The sequence below is a fragment of the Salmo trutta genome, chromosome 20 (genome assembly GCF_901001165.1).
Source record: "Salmo trutta chromosome 20, fSalTru1.1, whole genome shotgun sequence".
Classification (NCBI taxonomy): Eukaryota; Metazoa; Chordata; class Actinopteri; order Salmoniformes; family Salmonidae; genus Salmo; species Salmo trutta.
In genome coordinates, this window is record NC_042976.1 from 6,631,650 (window position 1) to 6,652,320 (window position 20,671).

Genomic DNA, 20,671 nt, shown 5'->3' on the forward strand with positions numbered 1-20,671 from the left:
CCGTTCAAAATGACCCGTGAATCATTTTTAGGCCAAAATGTAAAGGAACGCTGCTCGAATTATCATATATCGTAACAGGTTTAAAAGCAAATAAATACGAGATGGCGTTCATTTGATGATGGATGCGGCCTGCGGTCAGACGAATGTATCTAGACGTGGAGCGGAAGAGGAGAAGTGAGGAGTGGAGTGAGTGTGTGTTCCTGGATTGATCCGAGTCTGCCGGTGGGTTTGGCCTCGCCTGAAACTGACAGCCTGATTCATAAAATGAGCGCGGCAACATTTATTTATTTATTTATTTATTTTACCGTTATTTAACCAGGTAAGTTGACTGACATCTCACTGTTCTTTTAGGAATATCATTATGCTTTGATTCTCTGTTGTTTCTCCCTTCTCTTCTCTCTGTCTGCTTCTCTTTCTCCATCGATCATTTCACTGAGGCATTTCTGAATGATACATTATTACTGAAATAGTTCTTTTGTGAGATCCATTTAACAGCATTTAACAGCATTTAAACAGCATTTAAACAGCATTTAAACAGCATTTAACAGCATTTAAACAGCATTTAACAGCATTTAAACAGCATTTAACAGCATTTAAATGCCAGTTATAATTGTGAATATAACTGATTCACTTTTTATGATCATTTGAAGTTGTCTTTTGCGTTTTTGTCATGTTTGTGTTCTACACTGCACACATGTAAAACACATTTTCAGAGCATCATTATATAATATCTATAATTTAAACAATGTATGTCACATACAGTGTGGTGTAACCAATGCCACAATGCTTGTGTTATTGGCCGTTTCGGTTTTTATTAGTAGCCTATTGTTTCCATTACTTCTCGAACAATACTGTGATTTAGAATGAATTACAATGAATAAGAAATTGGACCTAACGAAGACTAATTTCTTCTTTCTTTTCGTCATTTTCAAGCCTGGAATAATGATGTTTTATTGAGCTCAATCAAACTCCTCCTCGTGAAATATGACCTATTTTTACACAGGTTTGGAATTGTATTATAATCAGACCTGTATTGTATATGATTTGGTGACGTGCATATTTTAGAACTATACTGTATAGGTTACACAGGTTACTACCGGTATCTCAAAATACCGGTATCTCAACATGTATAGGTTACACAGGTTACTACCGGTATCTCAAAATCTATAGGTTACACAGGTTACTTCCGGTATCTCAAAATGTATAGGTTACACAGGTTACTACCGGTATCTCAAAATGTATAGGTTACACAGGTTACTTCCGGTATCTCAAAATATATAGGTTACACAGGTTGCAATCACATTGTTTTTTCTGTTATCAAATATTGTGGTATTAATATTGTGATGAGTTAGTAGCATGTCTCCCGATGTGTTGCTTCTAGATCTTTTAGGCATCATGAACTATAAAGTATATTGTAATATTGTTTGGAACAGAATACATCCAGGTAATGCTCTGTCTCCTAAATGGTGTCAGATTCAGAGGGAGAAAGGCTCCTAACGGTAAGGTTAACGGTGAATGCATCATATATTCGGTGGCGGAATGTAACAAAGCGGGGAGGGACGTCGTGTATGCATCCTTTGGCGCCCCCCAGAGTTTCCCTGGATTATCACAGTGCCTGAGCGTTGAGGTGTTCCATTTTCTGTGAGTAGGAAGGCCATCCTGTGATGAACAAGACTATATCTACAGTTGAAGTCGGAAGTTTACATACACCTTAGCCAAATACATTTAAACTCAGTTTTTCACAATTCCTGACATTTAATCCTAGTAAAAATCCCCTGTCTTAGGTCGGTTAGGATCACCACTTCATTTTAAGAATGTGAAATGTCAGAATAATAGCAGAGAGAATTATTTATTTCAGCTTTTATTTCTTTCATCACATTCCCAGTGGGTCAGAAGTGTACATACACTCAATTAGTATTTGGTAGCATTGCATTTAAATTGTTTAACTTCTGTCAAACGTTTCGGGTAGCCTTCCACAACCTTCCCACAATAAGTTGGGTGAATTTTGGCCCATTCTTCCTGACAGAGCTGGTGTAACTGAGTCAGGTTTGTAGGCCTCCTTGCTCGCACATTCTTTTTCAGTTCTGCCCACAAATTTTCTATTGGATTGAGGTCAGGGCTTTGTGATGCCTACTCCAAAACCTTGACTTTGTTGTCCTTATGCCATTGTGCCACAACTTTGAAAGTATGCCATTGTCCATTTGGAAGACCCATTTGCGACCAAGCTTTAACTTCCTGACTGATGTCTTGAGATGTTGCTTCAATATATTCACATAATTTCCCCTCCTCATGATGCCATCTATTTTGTGAAGTGCACCAGTCCCTCCTGCAGCAAAGCACCCCCACAACATGATGCTGCATGGTTGGGATGGTGTTCTTTGGCTTGCAAGTATCCCAGTTTTTCCTCCAAACATAACAATGGTCATTATGGCCAAACAGTTATATTTTTGTTTCATCAGACCAGAGGACATTTCTCCAAAAAGTACGACCTTTGTCCCCATGTGCAGTTTCAAACTGTAGGCTGGCATTTTTATGGTGGTTTTGGAGCAGTGGTTTCTTCCTTGCTGAGCGGCCTTTCAGGTTATGTCGATATAGGAATCGTTTTACTGTGGATATAGATACATTTGTAACTGTTTCCTCCAGCATCTTCACAAGGTCCTTTGCTGTTGTTCTGGGATTGATTTACACTTTTTGCACCAAAGTACGTTCATCTCTAAGAGACAGAACGCGTCTCCTTCCTGAGCAGTATGACGGCTGCATGGTCCCATGGTGTTTATACTTGCGTACTATTGTTTGTACAGATTAATATGGTACCTTCAGGCCTTTGGAAATTGCTCCCAAGGATGAACCAGATTTGTGGAGGTCTGCAATTTTTATCTGAGGACTTGGCTGATATCTTTTGATTTTCCCATGATGTCAAGCAAAGAGGCACTGAGTTTGAAGGTAGGCCTTGAAATACATCCACAGGTACACCTCCAATTGACTCAAATGATGTCAATTCGCCTATCAGTAGCTTCTAAAGCCATGACATCATTTTCTGGAATTTTCCAAGTTGTTTAAAGGCACAGTTTTTATTTTTTTCTCTTTATTTCACCTTTATTTAACCAGGTAGGATAGTTGAGAACAAGTTCTCATTTACAACTGCGACCTGTCATAACCGACTTGCCAAAACTATAGTTTGTTAACATGAAATTTGTGGAGTGGTGGAAAAACAAGTTTTAATGACTCCAAACGAAGTGTATGTAAACTTCCCACTTCAACTGTACGTACGGTCACTGTGGGGACAATGTCATCAATGCACTTATTGATTAAGCCAGTGACTGATGTGGTGTACTCCTCAAGGCCATCGGGAAGAATCTCAGAACATATTCCAGTCTTTGCTAGCAAAACAGTCCTGTAGCTTAGCATCTGCGTCATCTGACCACTTCCTTATTGAGTGAGTCGCTGGTACTTCCTGCTTTAGTTTTTTCTTGTAAACAGGAATCAGAAGGATAGAGTTATGGTCAGATTTGCCAAATGGAAGGCAAGGGAAAGCTTTGTACGCATCTCTGTGTGTGGAGTAAAGATGGTCCAGAGTTTTTTTTTCCTCTGGTTGCACATTTAACATGCTGATAGAAATGAGGTAAAACGGATATGTTTCCCTGCATTAAAGTCAACGGCAACGCCTCTGGATGAGCATTTTCTTGTTTGCTTATGGCCTTATACAGCCCGTTGAGTATCGTCTTATTGCCAGCACCAGAAGCTCTTTTCAGTCATAAGAGACTGTGGCAGAAACATTATGTACAAAGTAAGTTACAAATACAGTGAAAAAACACACACAATAGCACAATTGGTTAAGAGCCCGTAAAACGGCAGCCATCTCTTCTGGCACCATCTCTGTCATGCGTGGGAATACTTTGGAAATTTAAAATCACTTGGAGCTGATTTTCCTAGTGTTTTCCTAGGGATCCTAGGGATTTCTTTGGAGATGTCTTGACAAAGATAAAGTGGACTAGATAAGCCTTTGGAATTAGAATTCTGTTTTGTGGGCTAAACAAGGAACAATGGGTGAATTCTAATATGAGAAAGCGTGGGTTGACCCTTCACGAAACCCCTCCCCAGAATTTTGGGCATCCAATTGAAGCGCTCCAATGGATAGCAGCAACTGTCCTTGAGTCCAACACCTAGGACAAGCTCAGGTCACATGAAAGCCAGTGTCAAAAATAGAGTTTTCTTCAAAACATTTTTTTTTAAATGGCTAAATAATTTAACAGTCTACCAGGAGTACTTGCTACTGTGATTCCTGAAATGCAGAAAGATGGAGTATTTTTCGGATACAAAATTATACTTTTGTTACATTGTTTGCTAGCTCAGCTGGTTAGCTAGCTCTCAGTCTCTCATTGACCACCAAACAGTGTCACGTCGTGACCAGTAAAAGGGGTTATTTGTCATTGTAGTTTGGTCAGGGCGTGGCAGGGGGTGTTTGTTATTGTAGTTTGGTCAGGGCGTGGCAGGGGGTGTTTGTTATTGTAGTTTGGTCAGGGCGTGGCAGGGGGTGTTTGTTATTGTAGTTTGGTCAGGGCGTGGCAGGGGGTGTTTGTTATTGTAGTTTGGTCAGGGTGTGGCAGGGGGTGTTTGTTATTGTAGTTTGGTCAGGGCGTGGCAGGGGGTGTTTGTTATTGTAGTTTGGTCAGGGCGTGGCAGGGGGTGTTTGTTTTGTGTGTTTTTTATTTTATTTTTTATGTTCTATATTTTCTATTTCTATGTTTAATTCTAGTTTTCTAATTCTATGTGTTTTTCAATGACCTCCAATTAGAGGCAGCTGGTTGTCGTTGTCTCTAATTGGAGGCCATATTTAAGTGTGTTCGTTTTCACTTGTGTTTGTGGGTGGTTGTTTCCGGTACAGTCTGTGCACCTTATTGGACTGTTTTCGTCATTTGTTTTGTTTAAGTGTTTTTTCTTTATAAAATAAAGAAGATGATCAATATACCCGCTGCATTTTGGTCACTCCTTACGACGCCCATGACACACAGGCCTTTGACGCCCCCTCCATCTGTGCAGAGAAGAAATCCTCCTCAGAATGTCCAAAATTCAACAGCCACAGGGCAACTGTGTTTGTACGTCATAAAGGACCATTCGCCGAAACTGGAAAGATATAGCTATAGCTAACAACCTCCTTTCCACGTGGAATATACGGTGGACAGAGACTTGCTAGCTACTTTAGCCAGCAAGCTGGGATTTTCTACAAGGAATCTGCCTACCGAAAAAAGCTTCTCCCAAGTGGGTGTAACACCTAATCCCGTTGCCTGCTGCACTGCTGCTTGGATTCCACCTGGCGATCTGTTCACTGTCTGCCCTGGCCCTGGCCTGTCGCCTCCTGTCTGGTGCAGGTACCCCCACCACACTCTCCCCTCTCTCCCGAGCTTTTGCTCGCCTCAAGCACACATGCACTGTGGGACGAGTGACTCTGAACTTACAATGGCTAGCCCCAAGTCGTTATATTTTTCTCTTGTGCTTTATGATATTTGTCTCATGACTCCTGCGTGCTTGGTTGACTATGAACATGCTTGTTTATCCAACCGTGGGACAGACTGTTTGTTCCCACACCCAGGACTCTGACTCTCTATTGGTTACACAGACTTTTCGCCTCACATCCTATTCTAACCACCTCTCGCCTGTTTTGTATTCATGTTACCTGATGAAATTGCTGTACAATATGATCTTGTTGCCATCTAATGCACATTCAAATGTCATAAACCAATACTGCAGAGCTCTCCCTGTCCTCTGCCGTGCCTTGATTGTATTACTGCTGACGATATCTGGAAATGTGCATGTACACCCGGGCCCATCTACTGTTGCTAGCACCAATTCTGACTTGTGCTCTGATATCTGCTTCACTGATTTCTGCTCTCGTACAAGCCTGGGTTTTCTGCGCATTAACACTAGAAGCTTATTACCTAAAATGGATCTATTGAAAGTGTGGGTTCACAGCTCCAATCCAGGCATGTTGGTCATTACTGAGACATGGTTAAGAAAGAGTGTTTTGAACACTGATGTTAACCTTTCTGGTTATAACCTTTTTCGGCAAGACAGATCTTCCAACGGTGGTGGAGTGGCAATCTTTACCAAGGAACACCTTCAGTGCTCGGTTGTCTCCACCAAGTCTGTCCCCAAACAATTTGATTTGCTGGTTTTACGCATTAAACTTTCAAATAACTCTTTATTGACTGTTGCTGGGTGTTATCGTCCTCCATCAGCACCGGCCTGTACCCTACCTGCCCTAAGCTCTCTCCTGGTCCCTTAAACTAAGTCTGAATTTGTCCTGCTAGGTGACCTGAACTGGGACATGCTTAAACCACCTGACCAAGTCCTAAAGCAATGGGACTCCCTAAATCTTTCTCAGAATATTGCCAATCCCACAAGGTATGACTCCAAACACCCCGACAAGGCTACTCTCCTCGATGTTATCCTCACAAATAATCCTGATAGGTATCAGTCTGGTGTTTTCTGTAATGACCTTAGTGATCACTGTTTACAGCCTGTGTTCGTAATGGCTGCTCAGTGAAACGACCTGTCCTGACTTGTCATAGACACTTGCTAAAAAAAACTTTAATGAGCAAGCCTTCCTTCATGACCTGACCTCTGTAAATTGGTGTAGTATCAGCTTGGTCCCCTCTTTCGAAGACGCTTGGACCTTATTTTTTAAATATTTTCAGTGGTATTGTTAACAAATACGTGCCCATAAAGAAAAATAAACAGGTTCAGCCTCTGGTTTGACCGTGATATTGCAGAGTTACTCCACTTCAAGAATTCCTTATGGCAAATCGTTGTGCAGAAGCATACAAAGTGCACTCAGGCTATCCGGATGGCCTAAGTTAGTTACTTTAAGGAGCAGTTCTCTCTCTGTGGGTCTAACCCCAAGAAGTTCTGGAAAACAGTTAAAGACCTGGAGAATAAACCCTCCTCCTCACAGCGGCCCATGTCCTTTGATGATGTGGTTGTTACTGACAAGGAGCCCTTGGCTGAGCTTTTTAATTACCACTTCATTATGTTAGGATTCCTATTTGACTCTGCTATGTTCGATTCTAGGTACCATGCTCTTCTCAATTTAAATCAACAACATAGCTCAAGCAGTAGCAGGCTTTCTCTGCCCTTAACATTGTTCTGAACACCTCCAAAACAAAGGTCATGTGGTTTGGTAAGAAGAATGCCCCTCTCCCCACCGGTGTGATTACTACCTCTGAGGATTTAGAGATTGAGGTAGTCACCTCATACAAGTATTTGGGAGTATGGCTATATGGGCCTTCTCTCAGCAGATATCAAAGCTGCAGGCTAAGGTTAAATCTAGACTTGGTTTCCTCTATTGTAATCGATCCTCTTTCAACTCAGCTGCCAAATTAACCATGATTCAGATGTCCATCCTACCCATGCTAGATTACGGAGACGTAATTTATAGACTGGCAGGTAAGGGTGCTCTCGAGCGGCTGGATGTTCTTTATCAATCGGCCATCAGAATTGCCACCAATGCTCCTTATAGGACACATCACTGCACTCTATACTACTCTGTAAACTGGTCATCTCGGTATACCCGTCGCAAGTGCAGCCCTCATCCTCCACATACAACACCTGTTCTGCTAGTCACATTCTGTTAAAGGTCCCCAAAGCACACATATCCCTGGGTCGCTCTTCTTTTCAGAGGCTAGCGACTGGAACGAGCTGCAAAAAACACACAAACTGGACCGTTTTATCTCCATCTCTTCATTCAAAGACTCAATCATGGACACTCTTAGTGACAGTTGTGGCTGCTTCACGTGGCGTATTGTTGTCTCTACCTTCTTGCTCTTTGTGCTGTTGTCTGTGCCCAATAATGTTTGTACCATGTTTTGTGCTGCGATCATGTTGTGCTCCTGCATGCTGTGTTGCTACCATGTTGCTGTCATGTTGTGTTGCTACCATGTTGTTGTCATGTTGTGTTGCTACCATACTGTGTTTTCATGTGTTGCTGCCATGCTATGTTGTTGTCTTAAGTCTGTCTTTATGTAGTGTTGTGTTGTCTCTCTTGTCGTGATGTGTGTTTTGTACTATATTTGTATTTTATATTTAATTTTTAATCTTAGCCCCCGTACCGCAGGAGGCCTTTTGCCTTCTGGTTGGTCGTCTTTGTAAATAAGAATTTGTTCTTATCTGACTTGCCTAGTTAAATAAAGGTTAAATAATAGTTTGCCAGTGGTTGAATGGGGGATTGGAAAGCACTGGGAAAATGTTGTCCTCGGTTGCAACAGTAACCAAGTGGGGCGGGGCTTCGGGAAGTGTCAATTTGTATTGTGATGTCACAAATTGATGTTACATACTTTGTCACAATGGGATATTAGCACAAAAATTGTAATTATTTGGGAAATTGGCTCCTTGTGATGCATGTATAGACTATGTCACCTGATATATAGTCTGGCTGTCATTTTGTGAGTAAACAAAACATGTAGGTCTAGCCATGTGTTTTCCCCTTATGATGCATGAATAGACTATTATGTCACGTGATATAGGTTACTATAGCTGTCGTTTATCAGTAAAACTAGTCAGCTTTTGAAAGGGCCAACAATACTTAAATATAAAAAGTATGTATTTATGAAATACATGAAACAAATAGTATCGTTATTGGTTGATCCGTATTATGTAGTGTTTGAATTCATATTTATATGGAAATAAATAGGCATACTCTATGTGATTAATTGTAGACGGTTGAAATTAGCCATGATACTTAGGTTCTATCATTGGAATAGTTCAGTGTTATTTTATATCTATTTCATTTTAGAATCATTTAGTTAACTTTAATTAAGAACCTATGGCCAAAGCTCGTCATCAAGTCTAATTGTTGCACTTGTGACTCACTGATGAGGTCTTTGACGTTAGTGTGCTAAAAGGTGGACACGTTCTGCTGTCTCACTTTCCTCAGGTTTTATAACAGTGTGCAGTCTGTCAACAACCTTTTAAGACACTCGTTTGAGTAGAAGTCAAAGACAAAACAGCAGGTTGTAGAGCACAAATCGATTGTCTGGTTTGTTTTTCCGACTTCTCAAATTGCCCTCGTTAGGAAGTAATTTAAGCCCACAGGTGTAGAACTTGCTTTGGACTGTGGTGGATATTCAGCTACTGTAGTCTCCACAATTGATGAATCCCTTTTCAATGTAAACTGATAGAGCCATCTAGTGATAACTTTCTACCATTGCAGGCTGCCACCCATTTAGACAATAGATTTGTGCTAGAAGGTTTCCTCTATTCATTAGCTTCAACAGAATCTTCAAATGAAAGTATTATGCCCCAAACTGTACTCACAGAGAAAGTTTACACTCGCTGTACACCGACTGATTCGACCTTAGGAATTCAACTAGTTATGAACAGTATAAAAACGTCTATTCTGTGTGTGCCACTGTTATGGCCGTTAGAAATATAGGAACTATAAAGGAACTATACAGTGCCTTGGGAAAAGTATTCAGACCCCTTGACTTTTTCCACATTTTGTTATGTTACAGCCTTATTCTAAAATGGATTACATAAATTAAAATCCTAAGCAGTCTACACACAACACCCCATAAAGACAAAGTGAAAACAGATTGTTAGAAATGTTTTCAAATTTATTTACAAAAAAAGAAATACATTATTTACATAAATATTCTGACCGTTTCCATTGATCATCTTTGAGCAGTGTGACACAAACAACAACACAGAGTTACACATGGAATTAACAACCGTACAGCCAATAATAACACAATATAAAAAAGAAGGTCTTGATTGGAGAAAAAAATAAAACTTGATTGGAATCCACCTGTGGTAAATTCAATCGATTGGACATGATTTGGAGACGTCACACACTTGTCTATATAAGGTCCCACAGTTGACAGTGCATGTCAGAGCAAAAACCAAGCCATGAGGTCGAAGGAATTGTCCGTAGAGCGCTGAGACAGGATTCTGTAGAGGCACAGATTTGGAAAAGGGTACCAAAAAAAAGTCTGCAGCATTAAAGGTCCCCAAGAAACAAGACTCTTCCTAGAGCTGGCTGCCCGGCCAAGCTGAGCAATGGGGGGGGGAGAAGGACCTTGGTCAGGGAGGTGACTCATCTCTAGAGTTCCTCTGTGGAGATGGGAGAACCTTCCAGAAGGACAACCATCTCTGCAGCACTCCACCAATCAGGCCTTTACGGTAGAGTGTCCAGACAGAAGCCACTCCTCAATAAAAGGCATATGACAGCCTGCTTGGAGTTTGCCAAAAGGCACCTAAAGACTCTCAGACCATGAGAAACAAGATTCTCTTGTCTGATGAAACCAACATTTAACTCTTTGGCCTGAATGCCAAGTGTCACGTCTGGAGGAAACCTGGTGTAACGGTTTTGACTTGGTTATAATTTATAGGGGTGCCAGGTAGGTTGTGCCTACCAGAGAAAATATTAGTTTCTCCTTTTAGTTTGATAGGGAATGAGTCCCATCTGGTCCGTCTAGTCTACACCAATACAAAAGACTCATGTAAATGTCAGGATGGAAATACACTTTTCATGAACCCTTAAAACATTGGAAAGAACTTACAAAACAACTGTATTCTTTTGCGTGGTTGTATTAACATAAATTATCACCCACAACAATAATGACCTTTAAACAGCTCTAGTTCCTCCAGAAATGTCCTGTACCTCGGGCCTAAAAAGAGTCCAGCCCGGTAAACAAGTTCAGGGAACTCAAGTGACCTTAGTCACGCAATGGTTGTCCGTTCATACAGAGTAGCGTAAACCCAGTGTCAATCATACAATGAAAAGAACACATTTTACCACACAACTATAAAGCATATCAAATCTTAATACGTCCTCAACTACAAATAACTACATAAATCATCACGGTATACATCATACCAAAACAAATGAAATACCGTATACAAAAAAGGTTGTAGTCGATCAGTCAGAGAATCCAATCCACCGACAGATCTCCAGCGGAGAAAGGCCACGAAAACCAACGGAGAGGTGTACTCCACAGACGCAAAGAGTGGATCCGATCCTGGGTAAAACTTGCTATTAGGCTACACAAAACACACTTTTAAAGCAACACAACAAACGGAAGAGAGAAGCTTCTGAACTGAGGGTTGACCACATCCTCATTCACGTCTCTATCCCAACCCCACTTTTGCGCAGCTGATGCTGGCTATTTAATTGGGAATTAAAGGGGAAGCGCTCTATTGGAAGGAGAAGCACTGAGACGGTTCAGGAAAATTCAGGGCGTCACACTGGCCCCATCCCTATGGTGAAGCATGGTGGTGGCGGCATAATGCTGTGGGGATATTCTTCAGTGGCAGGGACTGGGAGACTAGTTAGGATCAAGGGAAAGATGAACGGAGCAAAGTACAGAGAGAGGACTTCAGACTGATGCGAAGGTTCACCTTCCAACAGGACAATGACCCTAAGCACACAGCCAAGACAACGCAGGAGTGGCTTCGGGACAAGTCCCTGAATGTCCTAGAGTAGCCAGAGCCCGGATTTGAATCCGATCAAGCATCTCTGGAGAGACCTGAAAATAGCTGTGCAGCAACGCTCCCTATCCAACCTGACAGAGCTTGAGAGGATCTGCAGAGAAGAATGGGAGAAACTCTCCAGATACAGGTGTGCCAAGCTTGTAGCGTCATACCCAAGAAGACTCGAGGCTGTAATCGCTGCCAAAGGTCCTTCAACAAAGTACTGAGTAAAGGGTCTGAATACTTATGTAAATGGTATATTTCCATTTTTTTTATTTTATAAATTTGCAAACATTTCTAAAAACCAGTTTTTGCATCGTGATTATGGGGTTTTGTGTGTAGATTGATGAGGGGGGGCACAATTTAATCCATTTTAGATTAAGGCTGTAATGTAACAAAATGTATAAAAAGTCAAGGGGTCTGAATACTTTCCGAATGCACTGTAGCGTTCATCAGTTCTGATGTGCAGCTACGCATTGTGTTGTATGCTCCCTGTTTTTGATCTTTATTTGATTTGATTTGAAGAACACAACTTTTTATTGACAACAGGCCTTTATTGGGGGGGGGGGGTCTATTATATCGTTAAGTACAGACAGCAAGTTCAAGTGTGATGTTCAAGTGCGATAGTGTTTCCATTTCGTGCTATTTAGAATTTTAACCTTTATTTAGTTAAGTCAGTTAAGAACAAATTCTTATTTTACAATGAAGGCCTACCAAAAGACAAAAGGCCTCCTGAAGGGATGGGGGCTGGGATTAAAAATACAAAATAAAATATATAAATATAGTACAAAACACACATCACGACAAGAGAGACAACACAACACTACATAAAGAGAGACCTATAAGACAAGAACATAGCATGGCAGCAATACATGACAACACAGCATGGTAGCAACACAACATGGTAGCGGCACAAAACATGGTACAAACATTATTGGGCACAGACAACAAACAGCACAAACGGCAAGAAGGTAGAGACAACAATACATCACGCAAAGCAGCCTCAATTGTCTGTATTTATTGGAGTTGACTATTTAGTATTTGGCGTAACCTTGAGCAGAGTAAACCCTCAAAGGAGATCCTTCTGAAATTGCATATTGCCTAAATTCAATTCTAAGACTTTGAACAATGTTTGGATTATTGATTCTATAATGACATCGATGCCAATAGATGTATAAGGCTTGAATTATAGTTTAAAACGACTTTTTTTCTAGGGACAAAAATATTTGAATAGTGGTAGACTCCTATTCCAATCAAACGCTAGCACAGTGGTTTGTGTATTCCCAACGGGAAAAAAAAAGATCCCAATAGCCACTTGAAAAATATTGTTAATGGTAAAAATGTGTATATCTGAATGTGACGCAACTCAACATGCGTTCATTGTTTTTAACACGAAGTTAAAAAGATGTTGATTCCTATATTGCTATATTATGGAATTATTTTGAATATACCATTGTGTCTTTTCTCATTACAATTGCATAACTAGTTTGATATAAATATTTTAAGAATAACTAATGAAGTCGACACAAAGCATGCAACAGTTTTTAAATGTGCTATTAGCGGCTTCCCAGTTTAACAAGTGTTCATGTTTTTTTCCCATTTTCAGACAATAACCTTCTTTTTTTTCTGTTCTGATTTTTGGTTTGTTTGTTCAGTTCAGGATGTATTTTTACCCGTGCAAATGAATAGGCTGTTTCAGTAGTTGGTTGCAGTTCAGATAGGTGCAGTTCAGATAGGTGCAGTTCAGATAGGTGCAGTTCAGATAGGTTCAGTTCAGATAGGTGCAGTTCAGACAGGTTCAGTTCAGATAGGTTCAGTTCAGACAGGTTCAGTTCAGACAGGTTCAGTTCAGATAGGTTCAGTTCAGACAGGTTCAGTTCAGACAGGTTCAGTTCAGATAGGTGCAGTTCAGACAGGTGCAGTTCAGATAGGTTCAGTTCAGACAGGTTCAGTTCAGACAGGTTCAGTTCAGATAGGTTCAGTTCAGATAGGTGCAGTTCAGACAGGTGCAGTTCAGATAGGTTCAGTTCAGATAGGTTCAGTTCAGATAGGTGCAGTTCAGATAGGTTCAGTTCAGATAGGTTCAGTTCAGATAGGTGCAGTTCAGATAGGTTCAGCCGTGAGAATGTCTTGGCGAAGTTGGCAACGAAAACGTTATAGCCTAAGTTAACCTGTATATATTCCGTTAAATAAAAGCTGTCAGTGATGAATAAAATAGGCTTTTTATACATTTGCTGACAATACAAAACCATTGTTATGAAGTCTCTTATGAAGTCTCTTATGAAGTCTCTTATGAAGTCTCTTATGAAGTCACTTATGAAGTCTCTTATGAAGTCACTTATGAAGTCACTTATGAAGTCTCTTATGAAGTCTCTTATGAAGTCTCTTATGAAGTCACTTATGAAGTCTCTTATGAAGTCTCTTATGAAGTCACCTATGAAGTCTCTTATGAAGTCACTTATGAAGTCACTTATGAAGTCACCTATGAAGTCTCTTATGAAGTCACTTATGAAGTCACCTATGAAGTCTCTTATGAAGTCTCTTATGAAGTCACTTATGAAGTCTCTCATGAAGTCTCTTATGAAGTCTCTTATGAAGTCACCTATGAAGTCTCTTATGAAGTCACCTATGAAGTCTCTTATGAAGTCTCTTATGAAGTCTCTTATGAAGTCACCTATGAAGTCTCTTATGAAGTCTCTTATGAAGTCTCTTATGAAGTCACTTATGAAGTCTCTTATGAAGTCACTTATGAAGTCACTTATGAAGTCTCTTATGAAGTCACCTATGAAGTCTCTTATGAAGTCTCTTATGAAGTCACCTATGAAGTCTCTTATGAAGTCTCTTATGAAGTCTCCTATGAAGTCTCTTTCTGATTCTATAGGCCTAAGCACAGGCCTATTTAATATTCAAATGTCTTGCAGTTTTTACGTTTTATAGTTTTGGAAAGCTGAGTATTATATAATTAACATTTTCCTAATTTTCTATTATTCTTGCCAAAAACAAAACCACAATAGCCTAGTACTCAGATGAGCCATTATTCATAGTGTATATGCATGTCACGTGAAAGCAACCGACCAACCACATTTAGTTGTCAGTGTTCTGTAATTAGTCAAGCGGAAACGTGTATAACGGCTTATTTGTCTTCTTCCTTGATTTGGTTTCACGCGCTGCAATGCAGTACCTTGTGGATCTGAGAGGACTATGTGAGGTTTTCCACGGAGAGAAATGGCGGTGGCTGTTCTTCAAAACTGAAATGAAGGTCTTGGGAGATAACATCTCCTCTGTTAATCGTAGTTTTTATTAATCTGCTCGCGGCTCTCACCCATGTAGGTCTGCTTCAGGAATAACGGTAACGGTACACAATTTAAGTCAAACCGAACTCTCTTGGCTCAGAATCTCTTCAACAATATGCAACTCTGTCTACAGCAGCTGCAAATCCATCACTCACTTTTGGATGTCATTTCGGGAGTAGTAACTTTGGTTGCAAATTCCCTGACAGTAATATATTACAACAGAGTGTAATGAAATCAACTTCCCCGGCGTCTCTATCCTCTATCTGGATACTCCACAGATAAACCAATGCATTTCTTCCTTGTTTTTTTACATTTATTTTTTAAGTTCCTACACTGCAGTAAAAATGCAGTCCAGACTGAAAGATGTTGGTGATGTTTTCCAAGGCTACACAAGAATCGCTGGATATTATGATGTACCTACTGTAACCAGGGCTGGTCCTGGAGATCCGAGGCATGAGCGTGTTTTACCTATCGAGGACTATCATCAATGGATCTGGGCTAGTAGTTGGAGCAGTCCACTGTATTATACCAGAGAATAGACCAAGGACTCGCATTTCTGCAAGTCATCTCTCACAGGTCGGTTATATCTTCTTTGACCTCTTTTGAATTATTATTTCACTCACTTACAACGGCTTTAGTACTTTAAAACAAATAAAAAATAGTTTGCCTACCCGAGGGTTCCAGAAGAATGAATAAATTCAGTCTTTTAGCCTGAAAACACACAAGACCACACTACTAACTGACATTTACGTTTGTTGTAATATCATGTAAAAATGATTTTCCTCCTCGAAACATGTACGTTCTTCTTGTTCCATACTTGTGTAGAGGGAAAAAATGACGAACCAGCCAGATGTCCGCACTTTATACAGACGTTGGAGATATAATGGGTGCCCTTCACGAAACTACAACACAAGGAACACCGAGAGTTTATTACCAAAGAGAAAATACTACGGATAGATTCTTCCACCAACCTTTCTGAGAGACAAGTAACAATATGGTTTCAAAATCATCGTGTCCATTATCATTATTGTCTCAGCTATTAGTTATTTTGGTAAATATTTATATTAATGTGTTGTAATGCCTGCTAACTGATAGGTTGAGTCACTGTCTATTGTTTATATTAAATCAGATATTTTGATGTTTAAATTGTATTTGCTAATTAAACGTATCAAAAGAGGACATTTCTTTACTATATATGTCAAGAGATAGTACTGTTTAAAAGTGTGAATGAAAAAATACGTTGATGTATAATTGAATAACAAATTAACCATAGCCATAGGCCTGAACGGGATTGGTCTTTTTCAAATGGCACAAAAGGTAGGATGAACAGGAGTAGGCCTATAATATCTATTTTCTTCCAATATAGTTGTTCATTTGTTATCATATTGTGGTCTTACTGAGAGAAGCAATTCATTTGAAGGTATGCAAAGCTACCGTGTTGTTTGTTTGACCATAGCAGGCTTATTTTTCTATATACTTAATGCAATAATGCATTAATTTCTAAATGGCTTATAAAACAGTGGCAGTAGTGGGGAATCACAATTTCTTTAATAAGACAACTCTAATAAGGTGAATCCACCAACTTGTAAGTCGCTCTCTGGATAACACGGGCTAAATGACGTAAATGTGAATCTAAATGTAACTATGTTCAGTCGTTTGAGGTATATGTAGGCCTATATCCATGAGCTGTGCATAGAGGAAGAATACGATTTAGGATTTATGTAATACTCAACATTTTTTTTAGTTGGATTAGCTAGTATTATTGCGTTGAAATTGTATGAACAGTAATACAGCATAGGCTTAACGGGGCGGCAGGGTAGCCTTGTGATTAGAGTGTTGGACTAGTAACCGAACGGTTTCGAGATCGAATCCCCGAACTGACAACGTAGAAATCTGTCCTTCTACCCCTGAACAAGGCAGTTAACCCACTGTTCTTAGGCCGTCATTGAAAGTAGGAATTTGTTCTTAATAACTGACTTTGTAAAACTTACCTGACCTTGTCAAATAATGGTGGTTGTTGTTGTTGGAATAGTCTTCGCAGCAAACCATCATTCATGTTGGTTAAGTTATCGAAATGTTTGTTTTTACAACATCAAAATACTTTTAGCTAAATCTTAGTCGCTTGGCCTATGATAGACCTTAGTAAAAATAGCTACATTCTCTCTTAACTTGAGCATATTTTGTGTAAATTACATTGTCTTGCACTGAACATATATGTTGTTTCAATTATAACAATAAATGGTAGACTATAGCTAACTAGCAACAATGCCTTATACTAATACGAAAAATCTCTTGGCATTGAAAATCGTCTCTTCGATTTCAATTTAACCATCTAACATCTAGTTTAAAAAACATCCCATTTCTATTTTTAATATAGGCCTATACATGTATTTGTATTTTTCTCTTAACATCACATTACCTTGTGGAATATATTTCCGTGCAGTGTTATGGCCAATGGTAGGACTGAACAACATGTTTTGCATATCACGTGACACGGTATTAACAAATCAACAATTCATTTTCCTTTATTTTTTTAGCAGTCGCTAAAAGGGTTGTAAGAAGCGTTTTGCGAGAGCTTCATGGAAATGTGTGAGCAAAATCTTCTGAATTCTCTGAATTTCCCTATCCCGGAGTCGGTATATTTTCCCAACTTGCGGAGCAATGGAGCTCATCTCCCCCAGATGCATCAGATTTCCTACAACAGGCGAGAGGTGTGCTCGCTCCCGTGGACTTCCCTAAATTCGTGCACATCTCCGCCTCAGAGCCGCGCCATTAGTGGCTACTCTCCGCTGTTCCTACCCAATTCAGTGCCTGTAAATACTCATCCCAACGACCACAACAAGTCCAGTAAATACTACTTTCAGGATGTTAACCACAAACCAGAAGAACCTGCTAGACACGCGCAGGCCTTTTCTGGTGAACATGGAGTTATCAGTTCCGATAGCTCGAAATATGCATTGTCGAACTCGTCCAATTCAAATCCCCGAATTCAACCATCTACAAGTAATGCATGTGCCAGAACGGCTTTTTCTGACGGTAAGCATCTAACGATTTTTGTTATTTTAAAATGTAACTGCTCTGTATGTCTAGACTATGTATTTCTTAATTTAATAACGTCACCTCCAAATCATAGTTATTGTTATATTTGATGTTTACGTGATGATAATTGCAGACCATGCCTGCTTCTGAATTCTTCAGCATGTCATGTTGCTTTTTATACCAAGAGATCCACAAGATGCTAAGGACCGTTTTTCCTTTCTCCAGGCGCACCCTGGTGCTCTTCACAAGCGAAACTGAGAAAGAAGAGAAAACCATACACAAAGCCACAGCTTGCTGAACTTGAAAACGAATTCATGGTGAACGAATTCATAAACAGGCAAAAACGGAAGGCACTCTCTGACAGACTGGAGTTGAGTGATCAACAAGTCAAAATATGGTTTCAGAACCGCAGAATGAAAAAGAAGAGACTAGTGTTGCGCGGCCATGCATTCTCCATGTACTGAGAGCCTTGGGTCCGGAAAGTAACCTCGTGTGGATTCTGTTCAGACAAGCACAACCACTTCAAACCTCAAACTCTATTTATTTTCAGAAAGGCACATATTAAACTTGTGTTATGAGTGTTTTGTAAAGCATGCGATTTGGGTTAATTGGATACATCTAATTATTTTGTTCAATGACCACACTTAGTATTTCTGATTGTATAACTCAGTGATAAGGTACGCACTTAGAAAAAATGGGTTTATTGTGGTTTTATATAGAACGTTTAATATAGGTATGCAATAGTTTATTTTTGTATTTCTGCAGTATCAAAATGAATGTTATTTATAATTGAATCTCTGTACCCTACATGTATAAATGATGTAGGATACGTATTGTATTGACGAAATAAAAATGGATTATCTGGTTAGAAAAGGATATTGCACATATCTGATTGGACGAGTCAGTCCTGCCTGAAATCAAACTGGGCCTACAGGAAATGCTCATCCAAGCTCAAGTTCGTATTTGTCGGTGGTTTAAAATGAACCATGAAAAAGTGTTTTGGATTATTATTTTTTTTAAGTGTTTGCATGTCTATCGCATGGATAGAATAATTGTGTGTAAATGTGTTTTTGTCTTATATTTGATGTATGCATAATCATAGGCTAAACAATGCCTTCAGCTGTTGGCACTGCAATCGAATAAGAGCTCTTGGGTAAGAGATGGCGTTCTCTCTATATTAAAGTAAAACTGACTTGGGGGTCCAGTTAATGACTAGGCCTAATTTGAACAGTTTACTGGCTCAATGTTAGATTCATGTGTGATATCGGCTAAATACATATATAGATAGATAGATTAGATACATTTACATAAATTCATACAATTCCATGCCGACTAGTGTGTGTATTAAACACATGTATACATTCGTGTAGATATTTGAGGCTACATGAACTGCTCAATATTCCACGCTAACACAAGTGGTCCATGCTATTTAAATATCTGTCCAGCACGTGCACGAGGGCTATTTGATCAAGTGGCACATCAACTACAGATAGGCTATTCCTAAATAGACCTACATTAATTTACTACTTCCTGAATATAGCTCTCACTCTTTGGCCTATATGATCTTTATGGTTTTGTTTGCTAGTAAACAATTTAATTCATTTATTGTTACATTTAGAAATGGTTATCTGGTTTTCGAGGGAGTAGTTTGTAGGATATATTTTAATCTTTGGTATTTGCGGCGGCCGGTTAGGAGCGTTTTGCCAGTAACCGAAATGTTACTGGTTCGAATCCCCTAGGTTAAATCTGTTGATGTGCCCTTGAGCAAGGCACATAATCCTAATTTCTCCTGTAAATCGCTGTGGATAAGAGCTATCTACTAAATTACTAAAATGTATAGGCTATACTTGTTTTAAAAAGTTATAATTATTACCAAAGTAAGCACACACTCACTTAATAAGCTAGCTCGAACTTTTTAATGGTCCGTTATTTACCTCATGATTCTGAAATTATATTTGCTAGTTTACAATCCCATTATCTGAAAGGATCAAAGGGGGACGGTGTGTTCTCCAATGGTATTTTAATGAGAACTCTGCTAGAAGACGTCTGCTCATGCTCTTCAGATATGGGGGCGCCAAAACAAAGTTAAGGTCAAGTTAGTATCTCACAACAACAAAAATACCTACATAAACTTTAACCAGATAGTATACAGCATTCTCATCATTCAAATTGTTTTACTTTGTGTGGTATTTTGCAAGGAATATATATGTATATTTGATGACACATCCATGAGAAGGGCCTGAAAACAAGGCCCAACTCGACCATTTGGTCAACAACAACTGTTTTGCAGTTTACTCATTACATTTACGTTTTAGTCATTTAGCAGACGCTCTTATTCAGAGCGCCTTACAGTAGTGAATACATACATTTCATACATTTTTTTTATTTTTTGTTCTGGACCCCCGTGGGAATCGAACCCACAACCCTGGCGTTGCACACACCATGCTGGCATTGCAAACACCATGCTCTACCAACTGAGCCACAGGGAAGACTCATCTTGGCGTTGTCAATCTGTGTTCATTGCCAATAGCAATTATTTTGCATACGATATTATCGGTAGTATAGGACTAGATATTGTTGTTTTAGTACATGGGTTGTCTCCTCTACTATACCCTCTGTTGTCGTTTACTTTTCGTTTTGGGCATGTCTTGTGCGTAATGACGTTTTAACATTGTAGTAGTCCATGTGTGCTTCACGAATTTTCTACTGCAAGGCTAATATCAACAATGATAGTATAATGGAATATTTTTCACATTTATTGTGTGGTTAAGATTGGGGATATTTGGTTGTAGTACACTATATAGAAAAATAACACGGGCTCAACGCAGTTCAGGAAAACTGAGATTAACATTTGACATTTGGTTCTAGGTATTTTG

The 20,671-nt window shown here is 39.5% G+C and overlaps 1 protein-coding gene and 1 pseudogene across 1 annotated transcript; both read left to right on the forward strand.

Annotated features, from left to right (window-relative positions):
- The first annotated feature begins 14,214 nt into the window (after nt 1-14,214).
- On the forward strand, nt 14,215-15,520 carry LOC115155476 (homeobox protein Hox-D13-like; annotated as a pseudogene).
- A 1,207-nt stretch (nt 15,521-16,727) lies between these two features.
- On the forward strand, nt 16,728-19,118 carry LOC115155477 (homeobox protein Hox-D12a-like). The gene is made up of 2 exons (XM_029702107.1): nt 16,728-17,792; nt 18,021-19,118. The coding sequence occupies exons 1-2, from the start codon at nt 17,336-17,338 to the stop codon at nt 18,257-18,259; spliced, it is 696 nt and encodes a 231-aa protein (XP_029557967.1). The 5' UTR covers nt 16,728-17,335; the 3' UTR covers nt 18,260-19,118.
- Nucleotides 19,119-20,671: the final 1,553 nt, after the last annotated feature.